This window comes from Aspergillus terreus, genomic scaffold (assembly GCF_000149615.1).
Source record: "Aspergillus terreus NIH2624 scaffold_9 genomic scaffold, whole genome shotgun sequence".
NCBI classification, from domain to species: Eukaryota; Fungi; Ascomycota; class Eurotiomycetes; order Eurotiales; family Aspergillaceae; genus Aspergillus; species Aspergillus terreus.
In genome coordinates this window covers 968,765-986,106 of record NT_165932.1, presented here as the reverse complement: position 1 = coordinate 986,106, position 17,342 = coordinate 968,765, and the positions used below count along the sequence as shown (strand labels likewise).

General features: G+C 56.1%; 8 protein-coding genes across 8 annotated transcripts; 4 read left to right on the top strand and 4 right to left on the bottom strand.

The window, feature by feature from the left end:
* Nucleotides 1-570: 570 nt before the first annotated feature.
* ATEG_06609 (uncharacterized protein) lies at nt 571-1,300 on the top strand (the record flags this gene model as incomplete). The annotated part of the gene is made up of 2 exons (XM_001215787.1): nt 571-1,011; nt 1,232-1,300. 2 exons carry the CDS (start codon nt 571-573, stop codon nt 1,298-1,300), a joined length of 510 nt encoding a protein of 169 aa, XP_001215787.1.
* Nucleotides 1,301-2,174: 874 nt separating this feature from the next.
* ATEG_06608 (alpha/beta hydrolase) lies at nt 2,175-3,884 on the bottom strand (the record flags this gene model as incomplete). The annotated part of the gene is made up of 1 exon (XM_001215786.1): nt 2,175-3,884. The coding sequence occupies one exon, from the start codon at nt 3,882-3,884 to the stop codon at nt 2,175-2,177; it is 1,710 nt and encodes a 569-aa protein (XP_001215786.1).
* Nucleotides 3,885-4,945: 1,061 nt separating this feature from the next.
* ATEG_06607 (M protein repeat protein) lies at nt 4,946-8,722 on the top strand (the record flags this gene model as incomplete). The annotated part of the gene is made up of 3 exons (XM_001215785.1): nt 4,946-8,356; nt 8,473-8,543; nt 8,602-8,722. The coding sequence occupies 3 exons, from the start codon at nt 4,946-4,948 to the stop codon at nt 8,720-8,722; spliced, it is 3,603 nt and encodes a 1,200-aa protein (XP_001215785.1).
* Nucleotides 8,723-9,076: 354 nt separating this feature from the next.
* ATEG_06606 (uncharacterized protein) lies at nt 9,077-9,973 on the bottom strand (the record flags this gene model as incomplete). The annotated part of the gene is made up of 1 exon (XM_001215784.1): nt 9,077-9,973. One exon carries the CDS (start codon nt 9,971-9,973, stop codon nt 9,077-9,079), a length of 897 nt encoding a protein of 298 aa, XP_001215784.1.
* A 148-nt stretch (nt 9,974-10,121) lies between these two features.
* On the bottom strand, nt 10,122-12,976 carry ATEG_06605 (mitochondrial intermediate peptidase; the record flags this gene model as incomplete). Its single annotated transcript, XM_001215783.1, has 3 exons — nt 10,122-10,228; nt 10,468-10,559; nt 10,593-12,976. 3 exons carry the CDS (start codon nt 12,974-12,976, stop codon nt 10,122-10,124), a joined length of 2,583 nt encoding a protein of 860 aa, XP_001215783.1.
* Nucleotides 12,977-13,260: 284 nt separating this feature from the next.
* On the top strand, nt 13,261-14,133 carry ATEG_06604 (MICOS complex subunit MIC26/MIC27; the record flags this gene model as incomplete). Its single annotated transcript, XM_001215782.1, has 3 exons — nt 13,261-13,287; nt 13,344-13,436; nt 13,516-14,133. The coding sequence occupies 3 exons, from the start codon at nt 13,261-13,263 to the stop codon at nt 14,131-14,133; spliced, it is 738 nt and encodes a 245-aa protein (XP_001215782.1).
* A 347-nt stretch (nt 14,134-14,480) lies between these two features.
* Nucleotides 14,481-15,668, bottom strand: ATEG_06603 (putative Golgi reassembly stacking protein; the record flags this gene model as incomplete). The annotated part of the gene is made up of 3 exons (XM_001215781.1): nt 14,481-15,284; nt 15,345-15,428; nt 15,492-15,668. 3 exons carry the CDS (start codon nt 15,666-15,668, stop codon nt 14,481-14,483), a joined length of 1,065 nt encoding a protein of 354 aa, XP_001215781.1.
* Nucleotides 15,669-16,231: 563 nt separating this feature from the next.
* Nucleotides 16,232-16,815, top strand: ATEG_06602 (RNA methyltransferase; the record flags this gene model as incomplete). Its single annotated transcript, XM_001215780.1, has 2 exons — nt 16,232-16,508; nt 16,571-16,815. 2 exons carry the CDS (start codon nt 16,232-16,234, stop codon nt 16,813-16,815), a joined length of 522 nt encoding a protein of 173 aa, XP_001215780.1.
* Nucleotides 16,816-17,342: the final 527 nt, after the last annotated feature.

The following is a 17,342-nucleotide window of genomic DNA, read 5'->3' as shown; positions in this document are numbered from 1 at the left end:
GATGAGAATGAGCTGCTGGCTGCACTGTTTAGATGCCAGTGGTAGATACCCCGCTCGGCGTTCAACCAACGCATCATCCTGCTGGGCTGCCAATGTTCTGGCTCAACCCTATCAGACTGCTCGGATACGTACCGGTTACGGACGTCGTATCGGATCTAGTCCACGGCAGATATGGAAGCCATCTATGACACCGCAGCTGTGAGTGCGGGTAGCATGCATAAGAGTCTATGTTATCATGCGTCGTATATATATCTAGCTTGGTATCGTAGTTGTGGTGTACATCTCCCAAATAGCTGAGTCTAAACGCATACACCATGGACCATGTCGATCTACTAATTGTCGGAGCTGGTACAAGACCCATCTATCTTTCCAAGTCTGATCTAACGTGAATCACAACCAGGGCTTCATGGTCTAGCAACGGCCAAAACATACCTAGAAGTCTCGCCAAACGCCCAACTTCTCATTGTGGATCAAGCGCGATCCGTGGGAGGGACATGGGCATCAGAACGACTATATCCCGGCCTCAAGACAAACAACCTCGTGGGCTCGTACGAGTTCAGCGATTTCCCTATGGTCCCGGAACGATACGGGCTGCAGGCTGGTGACCACATCCCGGGGTCTGTCGTTCATCAGTACTTCTGCGATTTCGCAGAGCACTTTCGCCTGCACTCCCGTCTTCTCCTCCGTACAAGGGTCGATTCAGCCAGCTCCCTCGACAACGGGAGCTGGAGCATATCACTCACTACCGAGTCTCAATCCGACCCAGCCCGTCCAACGACGCGCAGCATTGTCGCCGACAAACTCGTGCTCGCAACGGGTCTCACCTCGGACCCTTATATACCAACATTCAAAGGCCAGAATGACTTCCAACGACCCATCCTGCATTCAAAGCAGCTTCGCGCGAGAGCGGACGAGCTCGCAGAACTGAAAAAAGTCGTTGTCGTGGGAGGCAACAAATCAGCCTGGGACGTGTGTTATAATGCTGCAAAAGCCGGCGCGCACGTCGACATGGTGATTCGCCCCGGTGGAGGAGGCCCTAGCTATGTCTGGCCGTCTTCTTTCAAATTGTTTGGATTCAGAACTTCACTGGCGCGCCTCTCGTCAACCCGACTGTTCACCTGCTTTGATCCGAGTCTTCACGGAGACGCGGGGCCCTTAGCTCTGCTCCGGCGGTTTCTTCACCAGACCACCATCGGACAGACAGTCCTGTTAATGTTTTGGAGGTTTCTAGATGCCTCAATCAAAAAGGTCAATCGATACGACAGCCATCCGCAGTTGGCGAAGCTCAAGCCCTGGATAACGCCTTTCTGGATGGGGAACTCGCTCAGCATACACAACTACGACTCAAGCTGGTTTGATCTCGTGAGGGATGGACGGATCCATGTACATGTTGCAGACATAACTGCGTTGTCCGAAGCCGAGGCCCATCTCTCTAATGGGGTGGCTCTGAACGCCGACGCCATCGTATGCTGTACTGGGTGGAAGACTACGCCGTCAGTCAGATTCAATGAGACCGACCTGGCTGAGTTTTCCTCCTTGCATTTGTTGGAATCACCATCAACGCAAGAAATAGAAGCAGCAGCAGCGGAGTCTATATACAATCAGCGCCCATACCTACGCGCTCTTCCAAGGAAAGAATGCAATGCTCCCCCGGAGACTGACTATGACTTTTTATTGCCGCGGGAGCATCACGCAGGCCGGTACAAACTCTACCGTTTCTTAGTGCCCTGTGGGCGTCGGTTCATCGAACAGAGGAATCTCGCCTTCATCGGAGCACATTCCTCCATCCACGCCGCAATGGTGGCGCAGGTTCAAGCTCTTTGGATAACGGCGTTTTTTCATGGGCGGCTTCATCATCTGGAACTTCCTCGGATTGACTTTCAGCGCATAAATTATGAATCGATATTGCATAGCATGTATGGAGAGATCCGTCGGCCAAGGATAACAGGAGGTGCAGGTCGGAGATACCCCGACCTGGTTTTCGATAGCCTACCTTATATTGATGCGCTCCTACGAGATCTCGGCGTCAGGACCCGGAGAAAGTCGTCCTTGCTAAAGGAGATATTTGAGCCATATCGTTTGAAAGACTACCAAGGTCTGGTTGAGGAATGGAACACATGTACATAGACCCTTGTCCAAAACCGGCTGTACAGTGGCTATATATATCCAGGGGTTTACCAGATCCAAGCCCTCGCAAGGTCTAGCTGGGCGAGGTGGATTGTTGCATCCGCCAGATCCTCGAAGACCCGATGAGCAGATACCTGGCCGTCCTTTTCGGGCCTAATAAAGTACGGAACATCCACCTCGCACGTCGTGTATGACGATGGAAGTTTGCCGGTATACAGGAACTCGCGTATGTGTTTCGCAGCGCACACCGACGGGCCCGACACCGAGCAGTGTCCGTAGCCCTGGATTTCTACGATCTGCGAGCCCTCAAATGCGTTATATGCCGACCGGGCGGAACCGAGGGGGCAAACGGGATCATAAGAGGTCGAAAGGATTAGTAGCGGATGTGCGGTCTTCACTTTGCGTGGAACGTACGGGTGGGTTCGTGGTACGGCCCAGTGCTGCTTCAGGTAGAACATTTTGTTATGCCACGCCCCGAAGAGACTCTCGTTCATATAGGGCACGATCTTATCGAGTAACGATTGTCTGTCCTGTGGCCAGTACTCTGCACCATTGAGGCCGTCGTTCAGGGTGACCAACTCGTTTGATTCGCGGACTATGGTGGCAGGGCTCTTTTGATAAGCCAGGAACGCGTCTGTCGCGTTTCCTTGTATTAATGCGTATAGATGGTCCGCGAGGGACGCCCATGCGAGAGGGTTATACAGGCATGGGAACACGCCGTTGTACCAGATCTTGGTGTGATCGAGGAGGCCGTAGGCGGTGTTGTTGATGTAAACGGGGATGGGCTGCTCGCGGAGCGTCTCCATATAAGACAGCACTATGTCGCGCAGCTGCTCTTTTGACGTGGCGAGGGGCGCCAGCGCACACCTCTCAGCACCTGCCTTGATACATTCGTCGAAAAAGCCATGGAGAACTTTATCCGTATCTTCAAGGGACTTGGCTTCAAACACGCCTTCATACCACTGGAACTGATCTGCCACCCCATCAATGATGATGCGCTTCGACCGCTCGGGGAACAGCCCCGCGTATGTCTGGCCGAGCACCGTGCCGTAACTGAAGCCCCAATAAGCCATGTCCTGTTGACCGAGCGCATCCAGGATACTGTTCATGTCGGCGGCGGTCTGTGGAGTGTTGATATACTTGCCATACTCATCCATGGTGTCCGGACATGCTTTGGCGAAATTTTGGGCCCAGGCATAAACCTCGGAGCTGTCCTTCAGAATGTCATGGTAGCTGACGCGGGACAACTCCCCCCGGGTGTCGTCATCGGGATAGCATGAAGCCGCGGGTGTGGAGCTATTGACTCCGCGAGGATCGAACGAGACCAGATGAAAACCCTCGCCGACGAAGGCTTTCAACTGGTCGCCTATGCGGTAGAAAAACTCGACACCGCTTGCTCCTGGACCGCCGGGATTCGTCAGGAGGTTTTGAGTGGCATTGCTCCCACGGATGCGGATGAGCGGAATGGTAAATGTCTTGCTTCCTGAGTTGGAGGCATTGAATTGATCCATGGGGACATCGATACTGCTACACTCCAGGGCGGTGGACTTGAGCCTTCCACATGGCGTCCACCGGATGCGTTCTCCGCTGTACTCGAAGTAGGTCGGCTGGTTCGTGCACGGCGATAATAGTGGCCGGTTGTAGAAGAGTATCACGAAGCCGACGACGATCAGTGGAGCGATGGCCCAGTAATCTCGGCGAGTGGGATGTGGCTGCCGTTTGGGAACAGGTGGTCCCAGCCATGATTTCGTGTCCATGCCGTTGACTTTGCAAGTCGCTAAGGCCTGTCAAAATCGGAAGAGAAATGTGGATATAGGTCTTCTTTGTATATACTAGTCAATGAGGCTTCGAACTAGTCACCTGTCGGCTCGTTGGAACGGGTCTCGACGGGTCTCTGGCGAACCGTGGAACCGATGTTTTGAAACGCGAACCAAGGAACTGGTGGGATCGGGGCTGATTCAGGGGATTGTGTGTGTCCTATTTATTGTGTCCGAACTGAGAGGTCATATGTATACTGAGTATGTAGGCGTGCTGACAGACGTGAGGGGGAGAAGTTGTTAGTACTACTATAGTTACGTGATCCAGTGACCGCCTTAGTCAGTCGTTCTTCCCCTCCTCTTCTACTTCCCTCCCTCTCTCTCTTCACAACACTACTACTTCTTCCTCTTCTTCTCTCCAACTCCATCCTCGCATCTCTCCATTTTCCTCTCTGATTTCCTTCTCCTGTATATCCCCCTCCTCCTGTATCGTCTTCTCGTGTTCCTCTTTTCTTCCTTCTTCGTAATATTTACTTTTTCCCCTTCTTGGCGTTTGTTTACCTGTGACTTGCACCGGTCCCAACGCCACCAAACAAATAATCATAATAAAAAGACCCATTTCCGTTGCAACTGAGCCAATTCGATTCCTGACCATCGACCTGCATTGCTCAAATCCGTGCCTGGAGAAATCGTACGTCTTTCCATCTGCCCCTCGCTCTTCCTACCGTCTTTCCAATCCGGTGGGCCTCGGGATACCGCGAAAAGGAGAACCCTTCTCCATTTCCCCCGTGGCGCTTTCTCTTCTCTCCACCACCTCCCCGAATCTTCCCCATTTCCTATTCTCTCCCCCTTTCCACCCAAGACTCACCTCTCCTTCCATTGTCCATTGTCGGGTATCGGTTTCACCGGTTGGGCGCCCTTCTACCTCCTTTTGCTGTAGCCCAACCGACACTAACGTGGTCCTCATCCATTCGCCAGGAACTGTCCGCTGAGATCTTCTCCCTACTCCGTCCCTCCGTCCCTTCCAGTCGTACGACACACCCACTGTTCATCCACGCGCAATGGCTTCGACTGAAGAACCCGTTCCGGCTCCCGCCCCCGTTGAAAGCGAGGCGGAGAGCCAGGCCCCCGCTACCCCGGTCGATTCGACCCTCCTGTCCGGCAGTGAGGACCCGGTGACCAGCCCGGATGCTTCCAAGGACAAGGAGAACGTGACCTCCTCGCCGGAGAAGAAGTCCGCCACCTCGTCCGCGACCAGTACAACCACGAAGCGGCCGGTCGCCTCTACCACTACGAAGCGACCCAGCTCGATCTCTGGAGCCTCCAAGACTACGTCCACCGCGCGTTCCTCGACGAATGGAAGCACCTTGAGCAAACCCCCGACGCGTCCCACCACCACCTCCACGGCCCGCAAGCCGCTGAGCACCTCGACGACTGCCTCGCACCGTTCACGCGCCTCGATCAGCAGCTCGGCGGATGAGAAGGCTCGATCCGTGGCCAGCTCCGGGGATGAGCGCCGCGGGATCTCCAGTACGGTCAAACGCATGTCCATGGCTGGGACCTCAACCCCTCGTGCCCCAGGAAAGTCGACAACTTCCACTCTGGATCGGCGCTCGAGCATTGCTGGTTCCACGACCGCAGAGAAAAGGGGCTCTCTTGTGTCGCGCTCGAACACAGTGTCGTCGCGACCCTCGACTTCCCGCCCTACGACGTCCTCCACGAGCGCTGCACGGACCACTACCACCACCACCAGGCCATCCACGACCACAACGCGGCCAACAACCACAAGCACCGCCTCGAAAAGGCTCAGCACGGTCACGAAGAAGCCGGAGGAATCCGCCGAGAAGCTGCAGTCTCTTCAGACGAAACTCTCCGAGAGCGAAGCAACCGTCACCTCCCTGAAAGCAGAGTTGGAGGGTGTGAATGAGAAGCTGGCCCAGCTCTCCGTGTCCCCGGAAGGAGACAGCGCCAAGGATACCGAAGAGCTGAACACCATCCGTGAACAGCATACCGCAGAGATTGCCCGGATGGCTGCAGAGCATGAGAAACAGCTCAAGACATTGCGCGCTCAGCTGGAAGAGGCCGAGACCCAGCGGAAGGAGCTCGAAGAGAAGACTCTCAGGGATCTGGAAGAGGCGGCCAAGTCGGCGGCGTCTCAAGGCGACGAACAGACTGCTGCGACTCTCGAGGAACTGAAGTCTCACCAGGCCCAGTTGGAGTCCGTTAAGCAGGAGTTGGCGGAACAGAAAGCTGCAGCGACTCAATATGCAGACGAGGTGGCATCTTTGAGGGCCGAGCTGGAAGCGCAGAAGGGCAGTCTGGAAGAAGCCAAGAACGCCATTCTGGAAGAAAAGGCTTCGGCTGTAGATAGTCTCCAGCGTGAACTCAAGGGTCGCGATCAAGTGATTGAGGAAGTCAAGATGCAGATGGAAAAACTCCATCAGGCCAAGGAGGAAGAGGCTCGTGCTGCGGAGGAATCTGCTCGGCAGTCGGTGGCGGCATTGGAAGAGAAGGTCGCTTCGTTGGAAGCTAAACTAGCTGACGCCGAATCCGCCTCCAAGGACAGCGACCAGACCACTACCGCCCTCGCTGAAAAGGAGAAGGAAGTGGAGGGTCTGAAGCAGACCATGGAAAAGCTGCAGGCGGACCTCCAGGAGGCCAGGGACACCGCAGCCAAGGATTTGGATGAAAAGCTGAAGGAATTGGATGCCAATCATTCCGCGGCAATTGCCAAGCTGAAAGCCGAGCATGACGAAGCGATCGCCTCTGCTGCCGCCCACCATACACAGGAACTGAGTGTTGCGAAAGCGGCCGCGGAATCTGCCGGTTCCACTCACACCGAAGAACTCATGAAGCTGAAGAGCGCCCTCGAGGCCGCCGAGGCTGCGGCGAAGCAGAGCCGAGAGGATGCGATCAGGGAACTCAAGGCTGCTCATGAAACGGAACTGCAGACTCTCCAGCAGAAGCTTGATGCTTCTGAACAATCCCTCAGCGAAACCCGCCAGGCCCTTGAGCAAGGCGCTAACTCGGCCCAGGAGGTTGCCATCCAGGAAATTGGACAGCTCAAGGAGAAGGTTGGTGCCTTGGAGTCCCAGCTTGGCACTGGGCACAGCGAGATCAAGGCTCTACAAGATGCAATTCAGGGCAAACAGCAGGAAGCTGAGGCCCTGCAGCAGAGCCTGATTGCGTTCGAGAACAAGACCAAGGCCAAGGACGCTGAGCAAGAGAACCTACTGAAGGACCTGGAAGCGCGGGCTACGATGGGGGAGAACGCCCTCCAGCAGCATCAGCAGCAGGCTGCGTCTGTTGCCGAAAAACATGCGCAGGCTGTGGAAGCCTTGAAGGCTGAGCACGCTGCCGCTCTCCAGAAGGCTGTTTCTGATGCGTCCGGCTCGCATGACCAAGCACTCAGTGAGCTCCAGGCCAAGTACGACGAACTGCTCGCTACCAACCGTGAACTCGAATCCGCCCATGCGCAGAAAGTCCAAGCTCTCGAGGCCGAGCTTAAGTCTGCCCTGGAAACTCATGCGAGCGAGATCGCTGCGCAGACCGAGCTCCGCGAAAAGACCGTTGCGGAACTGCAGAAAGAGTGGGAGGTGACAAAGGCCAAGTTGGAGGCTGACCTCGAACATGTGCGTACCTCGAAGTCCGCGGAGACGGATGCCGAGCACAGCAAGGCCATCGAGGAGCTGCTGAATGCCCACGAAGCGAAGCTTTCCAGTGTCCGTGACGAGCTGGAGACCGCCAACAAGGCAAAGCTTGATGAACTCCAGAAGTCTCATGAAGCTGCCCTGGCTGAGGTCAACGAGAGATTGGCCCAGGCTCAGGCTACTGCTCAGGACACTTCTGCTGTCGATGGACTACAGGCAACCATTGCTGAGTTGCAGCAGAAGCTCGCCGATGCTGAAAAGATCGCTGCTGAGTCACGATCCGTTGCAGACACCCACGTCGCCAATCTGTCAAAGATGGAGGCTGAGAAGAAGGATCTGGAGCAGAGACTGAACGAGGCCACCAGCCGCACCCAGGAGCTGGAAAAGTCCATTGGTGCTGCCGAGAGCACCAAGTCCGAACTGGAAACCGTCCTGAAACAGCTCGCTGCATCCCAAGAAGACCTTGCCCAGTTGAAATCCAAGTATGATGCTGTCAACGGCGATCTCGAGGAGCTGAAGACTCAGAACAAGGCCATGGATGAGAAGCTCGCCCAGGGTGAGAAGGACCTGAACGACCAGATCGACAAGAACATGTCCCTCCTTAACCAGCTGGGGGAGGTCGATTCCGCCATCTCTGGTAGCCGCAAACGCGTCCGCGAGCTTGAGGCCGAGTTGGCCGCGCTGAAGGCCGATAACGCGATGTCCACTGGCTTGGAGGGCAGCCGGTGGGCGACCGAGAATGAGAAGAAATCTGGAGAGGGTGCTGGTGCTGGTGCCGTCGCAGGGGAAGGTGAGGATCTTGGTTCATCTATTGAGGGAACGGTGGGACCTCCCCGTTTAACGTTTTCAGGACTTCCTGGTTTCCATCCTTTTACCTGACAATGACTTGGTCCGTTCCCTCTGGAGATATTGTTACTGATGTGAATGTTCTTTGGTAGATGGCCAGCATCCAGGAGCAGCTTAAGCACATCCGTACTGCTAATGATGACTGGTACGACGAGCATCGACGGTGAGTGGTCCTACACTGGCTGCTAAGTTTGGGGCATCGGCTGATGGAAGTATTGCAGACTGATTGGCGAACTTGCCCAATTATCGCAACGAGCGACGCCCGATGCGAGAAGTCTAACCTCGACGCCCCAGCCGGAACGCTCGAACGACAGTTCGGGCGACAACCGCGCCAGTGACTGACTGAACCTCCCGATGAACGAGCGGTGGTAGAGGAGGGGTTGTCTAGGATAACCCTCTCGTGTCTTTCCTTTGTAACATGTTTGTGGTTGGATTCCCATCTGGTACTATAATGTATTGGTTAGGGTGTATGTAATATCTTCAGAGTTCAGGATACCCCTGTTCAGCTTCTCTTGTGACGATGACGGGCATTCATGGATATCAGCCATCACTGCAGCCGTGGCGTCGCCCTAGAGATCCCATTGGACTACGAATGCAGACGTGATCTTTGTCTTGCGAGTGTCTATTGATTTCCATCACTAAATGTGCTGTCGCTCCACGCGTTCGCGTGATCCCGAACTGAGACATGTTTCAACCTTACCAGCAAGCCATTCGTTTCCCTCTCCACCAGCCGCGGAACCCTTTCCACCCTCGCCCATATTGCGAGTCCTTCTCCATCGGATGTTTCTCTCGGGATTGTGTCCATTGCCGTTCCTGTGCCGCCGCCCTTTGGGTCTCCGCATAGATCGCAGGAGTGAGGATCCGCGGCGGCGGTGAGATAGGTGGCGGAGGGAGAGATGCATAATCGTATGCGCCGAGCGGACTAGACTGCGCCAAGTGGGGATCGTGATCCTCGTCAGATGCACGAACCGCTAGGTGTAATTGAGAACGTTCCCCAAGCCTGTCCCTGAGAGAAGACCCCTCGGCTGTAGAATGCGCCGCAGCGTCGAGCGCTCGGTCTTGCTGCATCCGGAATGAGCCCACGGGGCCATCCTCCTCGTCTGGCAGCTCCCCGTCCTCTCTGAAGCCCTCACAGTCCCCGGCGCGAAGACGAGAACGCCGTTCGCGGTACGACCCGCTGTGGCTGCGACGCTGGTGGTAGTGCTCGTGGTAGTTGTACTCTGAATGCCCCGCCGTGAAGGCGCGACAGAACGCCGCGTACGAGTCAGCCAGACCCTCATCGTCGGTGTCGGTACACGGCGCCGAGTAGTACGATTCAGAATCTGTATCTCTGTAGCCGGCGCGGGTCTTGCGTGCGCTGAGGCTGCGGACAGACACGCGGCGGGACACCCATGTTGCGATGTTATCGATGGTGCGCTGGCGGTGCAGCGATTTTGTCCTCTGCTCTTTGTCTTTATCTTTGTCGTCGGGCTGGAGACGTATGTCTCGTTTTCGCACGCTGGGTTTGCGGCGGCGGGGGGTGTCGCTGGCCGTCGACGAGGTTAGGGTTGATGCGATGGAGGCGTCGTCATTGATGATCTTGACGGCAGGCATGTTGCTTTCTTTCCTGTCCCTTTCCTTTCCTTTATTTAAGAAAAATAGGAGTCCCGACCGTGCGACGGGGGGTTAGATAAGAGGATCCCAGCGTGAGAGGATCCATGCGCAAGATATACGGTCAACGGCGCAGTGACTTGCTACGGAATCAGCCGACTGACTGCCCACACTGCCCACTATCTGCCAGAGCATGCGCCTCCCTGGGGTTCGCCGCTAGGGGGCCCGGCGTTGGGACCGGCAAGGCACGCGCGTGGTCTAGTAATAAAGAGAGTTTTCGTTTCTTTATCGGCGGTGGTGCGTGTCTCACCCGTGGCGTCGCACCGACACATGTGAAGAAGGGAAATCGCTGCAGTCCCCGGTCGTACAGCGTCGACATCGAAAAAGCGTCTGGCTCGCTGGCGGGCCGACTGACTGTTGGCGATGGCAAACGAGCTGTGCTACCGTGGATCAGACGGGTCGTATGTAAAGCGTTTTGGTGAGAGTGTGGTATGTACCTGAGTTACGGTAGGATGGTCTATAGATACATGTAGGGCCGTCTGCCTCGGTTGCAAGGATCATGCTAGTGCCCCTAACATTAAGAAGTTTACTATTATACAGAGTACGCCGTCTATCTAACTACCCAGAGACACCATCGCGGCCAAGTCCCCATCGTCCAACCTCGCGCATGGCGTCGTCACCGCCCTCGACCAGCCGTCCGTCTGCATTGGATGGGTTACCACTGCCCAGCACGCCAGCGACACAGTCCCATCCATTGCGGCCACCGCCCCAACGAAGCACCTCGTTCTTATAGCGTTCGCCGGCGTTGCGGTCGACCGACGCCTGGCCGCTCTGGAATACGTCCTCCCACAGCTTGTTGGCGATCGCGCGGTCGAAGATATAGCTGTAGTACGTGGCGCCGTAGCCGTAGAGGTGGCCGAAGAAGCCTTGCCAGGAGGTGGGCGGCTGCGTGTCCGACGGCTCGGGAAGGCTCGAGTGTGCCTGTGACACCTGGTGGTAAATTGCCGTGCTGTCGATCTTGCCGGCCGCCTCGGCCGGGACCGAGTGGTAGGCCTGGTCCACCAGCGCCATGAGGATCTGTGCTTCGTTCTCCACCGCCCCGTAGATGGACCCGTGCGCGGTGCGGTCCTGCTCCATGCTGCGCATCATGTTCTCCGACAGAGGCTGGTCCGTCTGCCAGTGTCGGGCGTACATCGAGAGCACCTCGGGGGCCGTCGCAAAGCGCTCCATCAGCACCGAGGGGAGCTCCGCGAAGTCGGTGGCGCATCGCGTGCCCGAGATGGATTGCAAGCGGGTCTGTCCGAGGATCGAGTGAAGCGCGTGCCCCATCTCGTGGAACAGCGTGCGGACGCTATGCTCGCTCAGGAGCGACGGGCGGCCAGCGCTGGTTGCAGGCGGGTCAGGGAAATCGCAGACCAAGGCGATGGTAGGCAGTTGGCGGAGGGTCTTGGACTGCGGGTCGACGGCTGTCGCCATGCCATCGTTAGGGTGGGCTGACTGATCCATGGATGCGCATTCGGCAACTTCCTGGTTCGAGATCTCCCGCGAGCAGCGTAAGGTAAAATGCGCCGGGTTCGGGTGCTTGTTGGGCCGCGAGAAGAGGTCGCAATAGATGACGGCGATGTGTCGCTCCGCTTCGTCCACCACGTCCAGTCGACGCACGTCCGGGTTCCATGTCTCTCCAGGCGCAGTTTCCTGGGGCACGAGACGTACGCCGTAGAGCCGGTTGAAGAGCCGAGAGAGACCCTGCATCACGGTGCCGAGGGAGAAAAATTCGGGTACGATGCTCAGCTCGCGCGATCGCCGGGACTGCGAGTATTGCATCACGCGTTGATGGACGTAGTATGCGTGATCCCAGGCCTGCAGAGGCGAAGATCCCTTCATACCCTGCAATTGGGCAAGCTCCTCGTGGACGAACTGCCGGTTGCTCCCCACCAGCGAGGTGAGGAAGTTGGACACAGCCTCCGGACTCTTGGCCATTTTGTCGCTGAGAGTCATGTGTCCGAAACTGGCGTATCCTGACAATTGGGCCAACTCGGCTCGCTTCGCCAGGAGTTGTTCCAATCGTTTGATTTGACGGGAACTGGAGGTCCTCGTCGCGAGATAGACGTCCTTCCGGACACCTTCGTCGTGAACAGACCGCAGCACAAGGCGCGGGATCATGCCCATGGTTGGGACAGACGCGGTGCGATTCCAACGTTTGATCTGCTGAACGAGGAGCGGATCCAGCCCCCGCAGGCTGTTCGTCCCGACAACCACATGGGATTTGGCCGGTTCGGCTGCGTTGACAAAGTTGGATCCCAGCTGACTGATCTCGTTGGAGAGGTTCACAAACCGCTGCCGCTCGTTCGGCGGCATGTGAATGGCCGAGTTGGAGAAATCCTTGATCAGAATCTGAGCCACAATCTTCTCCTCAGCGGACCAGTGCGACGTGACGTCGGGGTTAGCCGCGGCTTTCTTCAGCTGGTCATTAAGCCCGGTGGTTGTGTTGAGAACGTTCATATAGTCGAACATGAGCGCATACGCCTGCGTCGCCGCCTCCTGGACCTGCGGATCCGGGTGAATCACTCTGATGAAATCAGACAAGTCGATCACTCGGCACAGCAGATCACTCAGTCGGTCCAAGTCTCGCGCCATGTCTCGGTATTCCTCCAGAGTCGAAGCAGCGAGGACCTTGTGCACGATTGCCTGACATTTGTGCAGCGAGACATTGGCGAATGTGCGAAAGCCTTCCGGACTGGTCAAATACTGGTTCTGTACCAGTCCGGTGGGCTTCGTGTGCAGGCTACTCCGCTGGGAGAACTCTTTCCAGAAGGACGGGGAGTCGAACACTCGGCGAAGCGTTTCGTCATCGGTGGTGCTCTTCTGGGTATTATGTGCCGACCGGTTGTACTCGAAGGAGGTCGACTGCGGCGACGGAGATGCGGCTGTCTTCAACGACCGACGGGCGGAATGCAGACGCTGCAGACAGGTCCGACAGGTCCATGGCCGCGGGCGCAGCGGCATCAGTAGCTTGGGGCCTCCCATGACGGGGAGGAAAGGGCGGAATGGTAGGGGATATTAAGGGACATGGGAGAACTCGAGAGGAGGTGAAGAGAGAATAAGAAGAGTAGTGTAGAGATCGGAGTCCCGGACGATGACGGCAGCGGACAGGAAGAGCCGAAATGCGGCGAAAAAAAGGCTTGGCGCAGGTCACGCTTCCGACTCTCCTTCCAGCAATCTCCATCCCCATCAGTTACCTCTGCTTTCTCCAGCCTCATCTTTCTCCCCTCCATTGGCCCTGCCACACCATGTCCTTCCGGCCAATGTTGAACAAGGTATGTCTTCCACCTTTCCTCCATCCGTCGCTCGGCCTTTTACTCACCCTTTCCAGCGGGCTGTGGCCCCCCTCGCTGCCTCGCTTCTGGCGGGAGGTGTTGCTCTCTATCCTCGGCGCACCGCGTTCGCCGAAGAGCCCAAGGATTTGGTACGTGGTCGCATGTCGATGCTGAGACCAGCTCTCAGTATGCTCTCCGTCCTCCAACTGACCTCTTTCCCCTCTCCAGAGGAAACCTATCTACGATGACTTCCCTACCGACGTCCCCGAACTTCCCAAACCCGCCGCCCCGGTCTCTGCGCCTGCTGCTTCGTCGTCGCCTTCTTCCTCCCCCACTCCCACAGATATCTTGACGGCCCAGGTTCGACAAGCCCGTCTCTTCCTCTACTCCCATTCCCTTGCTGCGGAGAACTGCTTCAATGACTGGCTGTCCCGCGCCCTCCACATCGAGAACGCCTTCACCAACACGATCGCCTCGCTCGCCCCCTCCCCCGAATCTGGTGAGCGCCTGATGCCCGACGGCGTCTACGTGATTGTTTCCGCCATGGCCGGCTCCATCGTGGCGCGGAACCGTGGTATCGTCCTCCGCACGCTGTCTCCCCTCGCTTTCGGTACCGTGGCTGCCTGGACCCTACTCCCCGTGACGATGCGCAACGTCTCCGACCTTGTCTGGGAATACGAGAAGAAGGTCCCCGCCCTCGCTGACAACCACCTTCTCCTCCGCGAGAAGGCCGAGCACATCTGGACCACCGGTGTGGCACACAGCGGAATGGCCCGTGTTATGATGGAAGAGAAGATCGGTGACGTCCGGAAGAAGCTGGAAGAGGTGGTGAGCAAGGGCCACTAGACGTATCGTTTCCCTTTGTCGATTGCCCTTCTTTCTGTGTTTGTTTTTCCTTGTAGCGGATGTGATTTGGGCCCGGGCCTGGGAATGGTTTTACAGGTTCCCTTGCATATGTGTACTCTAAGAGTTAGATTCCAACATCTTAAAAAACTGAATATTGTGACCAAAGAATCCCATAGAATGTCCAGTGTTCAACGATTGGGACCGAAGAGGCCGACAGACGGGAGAAACGGAGGAATACTCGAAGGCTTACAACGAAAAGAAAATATGGTATAGTCACTATCCCATCGTAACTCCGGAGGCTCATAATACTATACAACGTCAAATACACACATATCAGTCCTTATAATCTAACTCTCCTGTGGTTCGCCCTCTGCAGGCGCCGGGCTACTTGTACTGGGCGGAGGAGACTTAACGCCCGCCTTGGGCGGAGGAGGCAGCGGCGTTCCCTTCCGGGACGGCGCAAAATCCTGCTCTTTGCTCTTCTGCTCGCCCTCGGCGAAGTAATCGTCAAAACTGTTGGGCGAAAGCGCCGCATGACGCGCCCTTCCCCCACGCCGCGTCCCGCGAGGCGGGTTCACAGGAGATTCGGTGCGCGCTTGGGAGGACAAGGGCGGGGGTGAGGTCATGTCCACGGGGACCATGAAATTACCCCCCGCGGGAGCAGGTACTCCTGCAGCATACTGAGCAGGATTCATCAGGGGAGCTGATGTGCCGTCGTCGCGCGTCTCGAACACCACCTCCCCCGGGCCTTCGACCTCCTCGCCCAACCCAACGGGTAGTCTGTGTAATGCGCCGAACCCCAACTCAGCACCCAGTGCGCCCTCGCCGCCCCAGCCACGGGTGGGCACCAGTTCCACCTCGCGTACAACGTCGAACTCGCTGTTGTACACCCACAGCACCAACGTCCTGTTCAGATGATCCTCCACTAGCTCCCCCAGCGCAGACTCGCCTCGTAACGTTCCACTAGGCGTTCCAATGATGTAGTCCGAATGTGGGAGCAGTCCTGCACGGTATGCCGGGCTGAGCGGAGAGGGAATGTTCAGCACATGCCAGATGTTCTGCGTCGACGAAAGAGGAGCCAACTGCAGTGCGAGGCCGAGGGTGGGGTTGTCGGGTGAGACGGGGATGGACACTCTATGCGTTTTTTGACCCTGTGGCGAGGCAGTATCAGCACGGTGAATGTAACAGAAAGGTGTTAGATGCGTGCTAACCTTTGCGCTCCAGATCTCAAAGGTCACATTGGACCCGGCGCAGTTGCGCACTTCGATGGCAAAGAGGTTCGGGTCTGGATCATCCTATTGAAGTGGATATGTTAGTTGCGGATGTGACTCTGGAAGGCGCGAGTTTAGCCCACTCACAATCAGTCGGCCGTTAATGCCAATTATGAAGTCAAACCAAGGCTCCAGAGGTAATTCGGCATCCTTGTTGCGGAGCACTTGAAACCCAAAGGCACCATCGCCGCCGGTAGGGGATCGGGAATGATGGACGGGCTCGGAATCCAGCCGGCCGATGAATCGATTGAGGGCTCCGAACATATTCTGTCCAGTCGAAGGGGGTCTATGTTAAGGATTGGAAGGTGAGCGAGTGATGTAAGGAGGGTAAACACGAGGGCAATAATGACGAGGACGAGAGCTGTCCAGATACGGGGAGATGTGCAAACAGAGCAAACTCGCCTATCAGTCCGTTTATCGCGATTGCATTAATTTCCTGTCTTCAAGACCATCGAACTGCCGCGTCTTCGTCCATGGATCCTCTGGTTTAGGCTATTCATGTACTACTTCTTCCTGCGTCATGGCCAGCGACTCAACTGCTGAACAGGCCCCTCCTGAGGTGCACCACTACAGCCATGTCGCTGAAGTTCCCTGGGATATCCAAAAGTACGCTCCTTCTACTGTCCTCGCTAGAACCATCTTTTCTAACCGTTTATTAGCTACTGGCGACAGAGATACAACATCTTCCACCGGTATGACGAAGGGGTTTGGCTGACCGATGATGCATGGTTTGGCGTCACTCCGGAGCCAGTTGCCAAGTGAGTGAAGCCTTCCCATTGATTCCGGTTCATGACCTAATAGGAGTCTGTAGTAAGATCGCAGAGCACATGGCCAGTTCAGCTCCTGATGGTCGGAGTGTCCTGATCGACGCATTCGCGGGTGCGGGTGGCAATGCAATTGCATTTGCGCGGTCCGGCAAATGGAAACGCATCTATGCGATTGAGAAAAATCCGTCTGTTCTGCTTTGTGCGAAACATAATGCAAAGATCTACGGGGTTGCAGACAAAATTACCTGGTTTGAAGGTGATTGTTTCGAGATTATAAAGAACCAACTGAAGGACTTGGCCCCGTACAGTGTGGTATTCGCCAGTCCTCCATGGGGCGGTAGGCTTGCTCCCACTTTAATCCCAGCTACACATTTTGCATGCAAGTCTAACTCGTTTTAGGGCCCGGATACCGTTCAGACAAAATATTCAATCTGCGAACAATGGAGCCTTACTCCTTGGCCACTCTCTACCAGGAATATTCGGCATTCTCCGAGCATATCGTTCTGTTCTTACCACGGACGTCGGATCTCCGGCAGTTGGCGAAAGTGGTCAAAGACGGGCATAAGGCGACGGTGATGCATTACTGCATGGACGGTGCAAGTAAGGCGTTGTGTATCTTTTACGGCGGGTTTAATTTGGGATGAATGGACTGCTGGTCGGCTTTTCTATTTTACAGGTCTTGTCAATATTACGTTTCACTGTCGATGGAGATTTGTATACTATGATTTAATTGATGATTCAGGAGACGAAATGGATCTACTGTTCTCTATAAATTATAACTGCCACGAACGGTGAATAACTACGTGTATTTGAAGCTGCTGAACATTGTCTCCCTTGCGAAGTGGAACTGAAGTAAATTGGAGAGCTGATTTCCCGATGCGGACTAGCGCCATCGGGGCGACTTCCGTCTGTGTCTCCCCATTCATCAACTTCGCTTCTTCATCACCCTCATTCAACCCCCACCTCATCGTTTCTTCTCCCTTCACTTCTCTTTCTCATTCGTACGTGACTTCTTTGGCTTCTTTTGCCTGTTTTGCAACCCGTCCTCGCATGACGCGTCTTCTTTTCGCTCTCCGGTAGCCGAACCGGCGACACGCGCCGCCCACTTCGACCCTGTCGCCTTTCTTTACGCTCGGCGCATATCCTCGATCCATCGACCGGCGTTCGTATC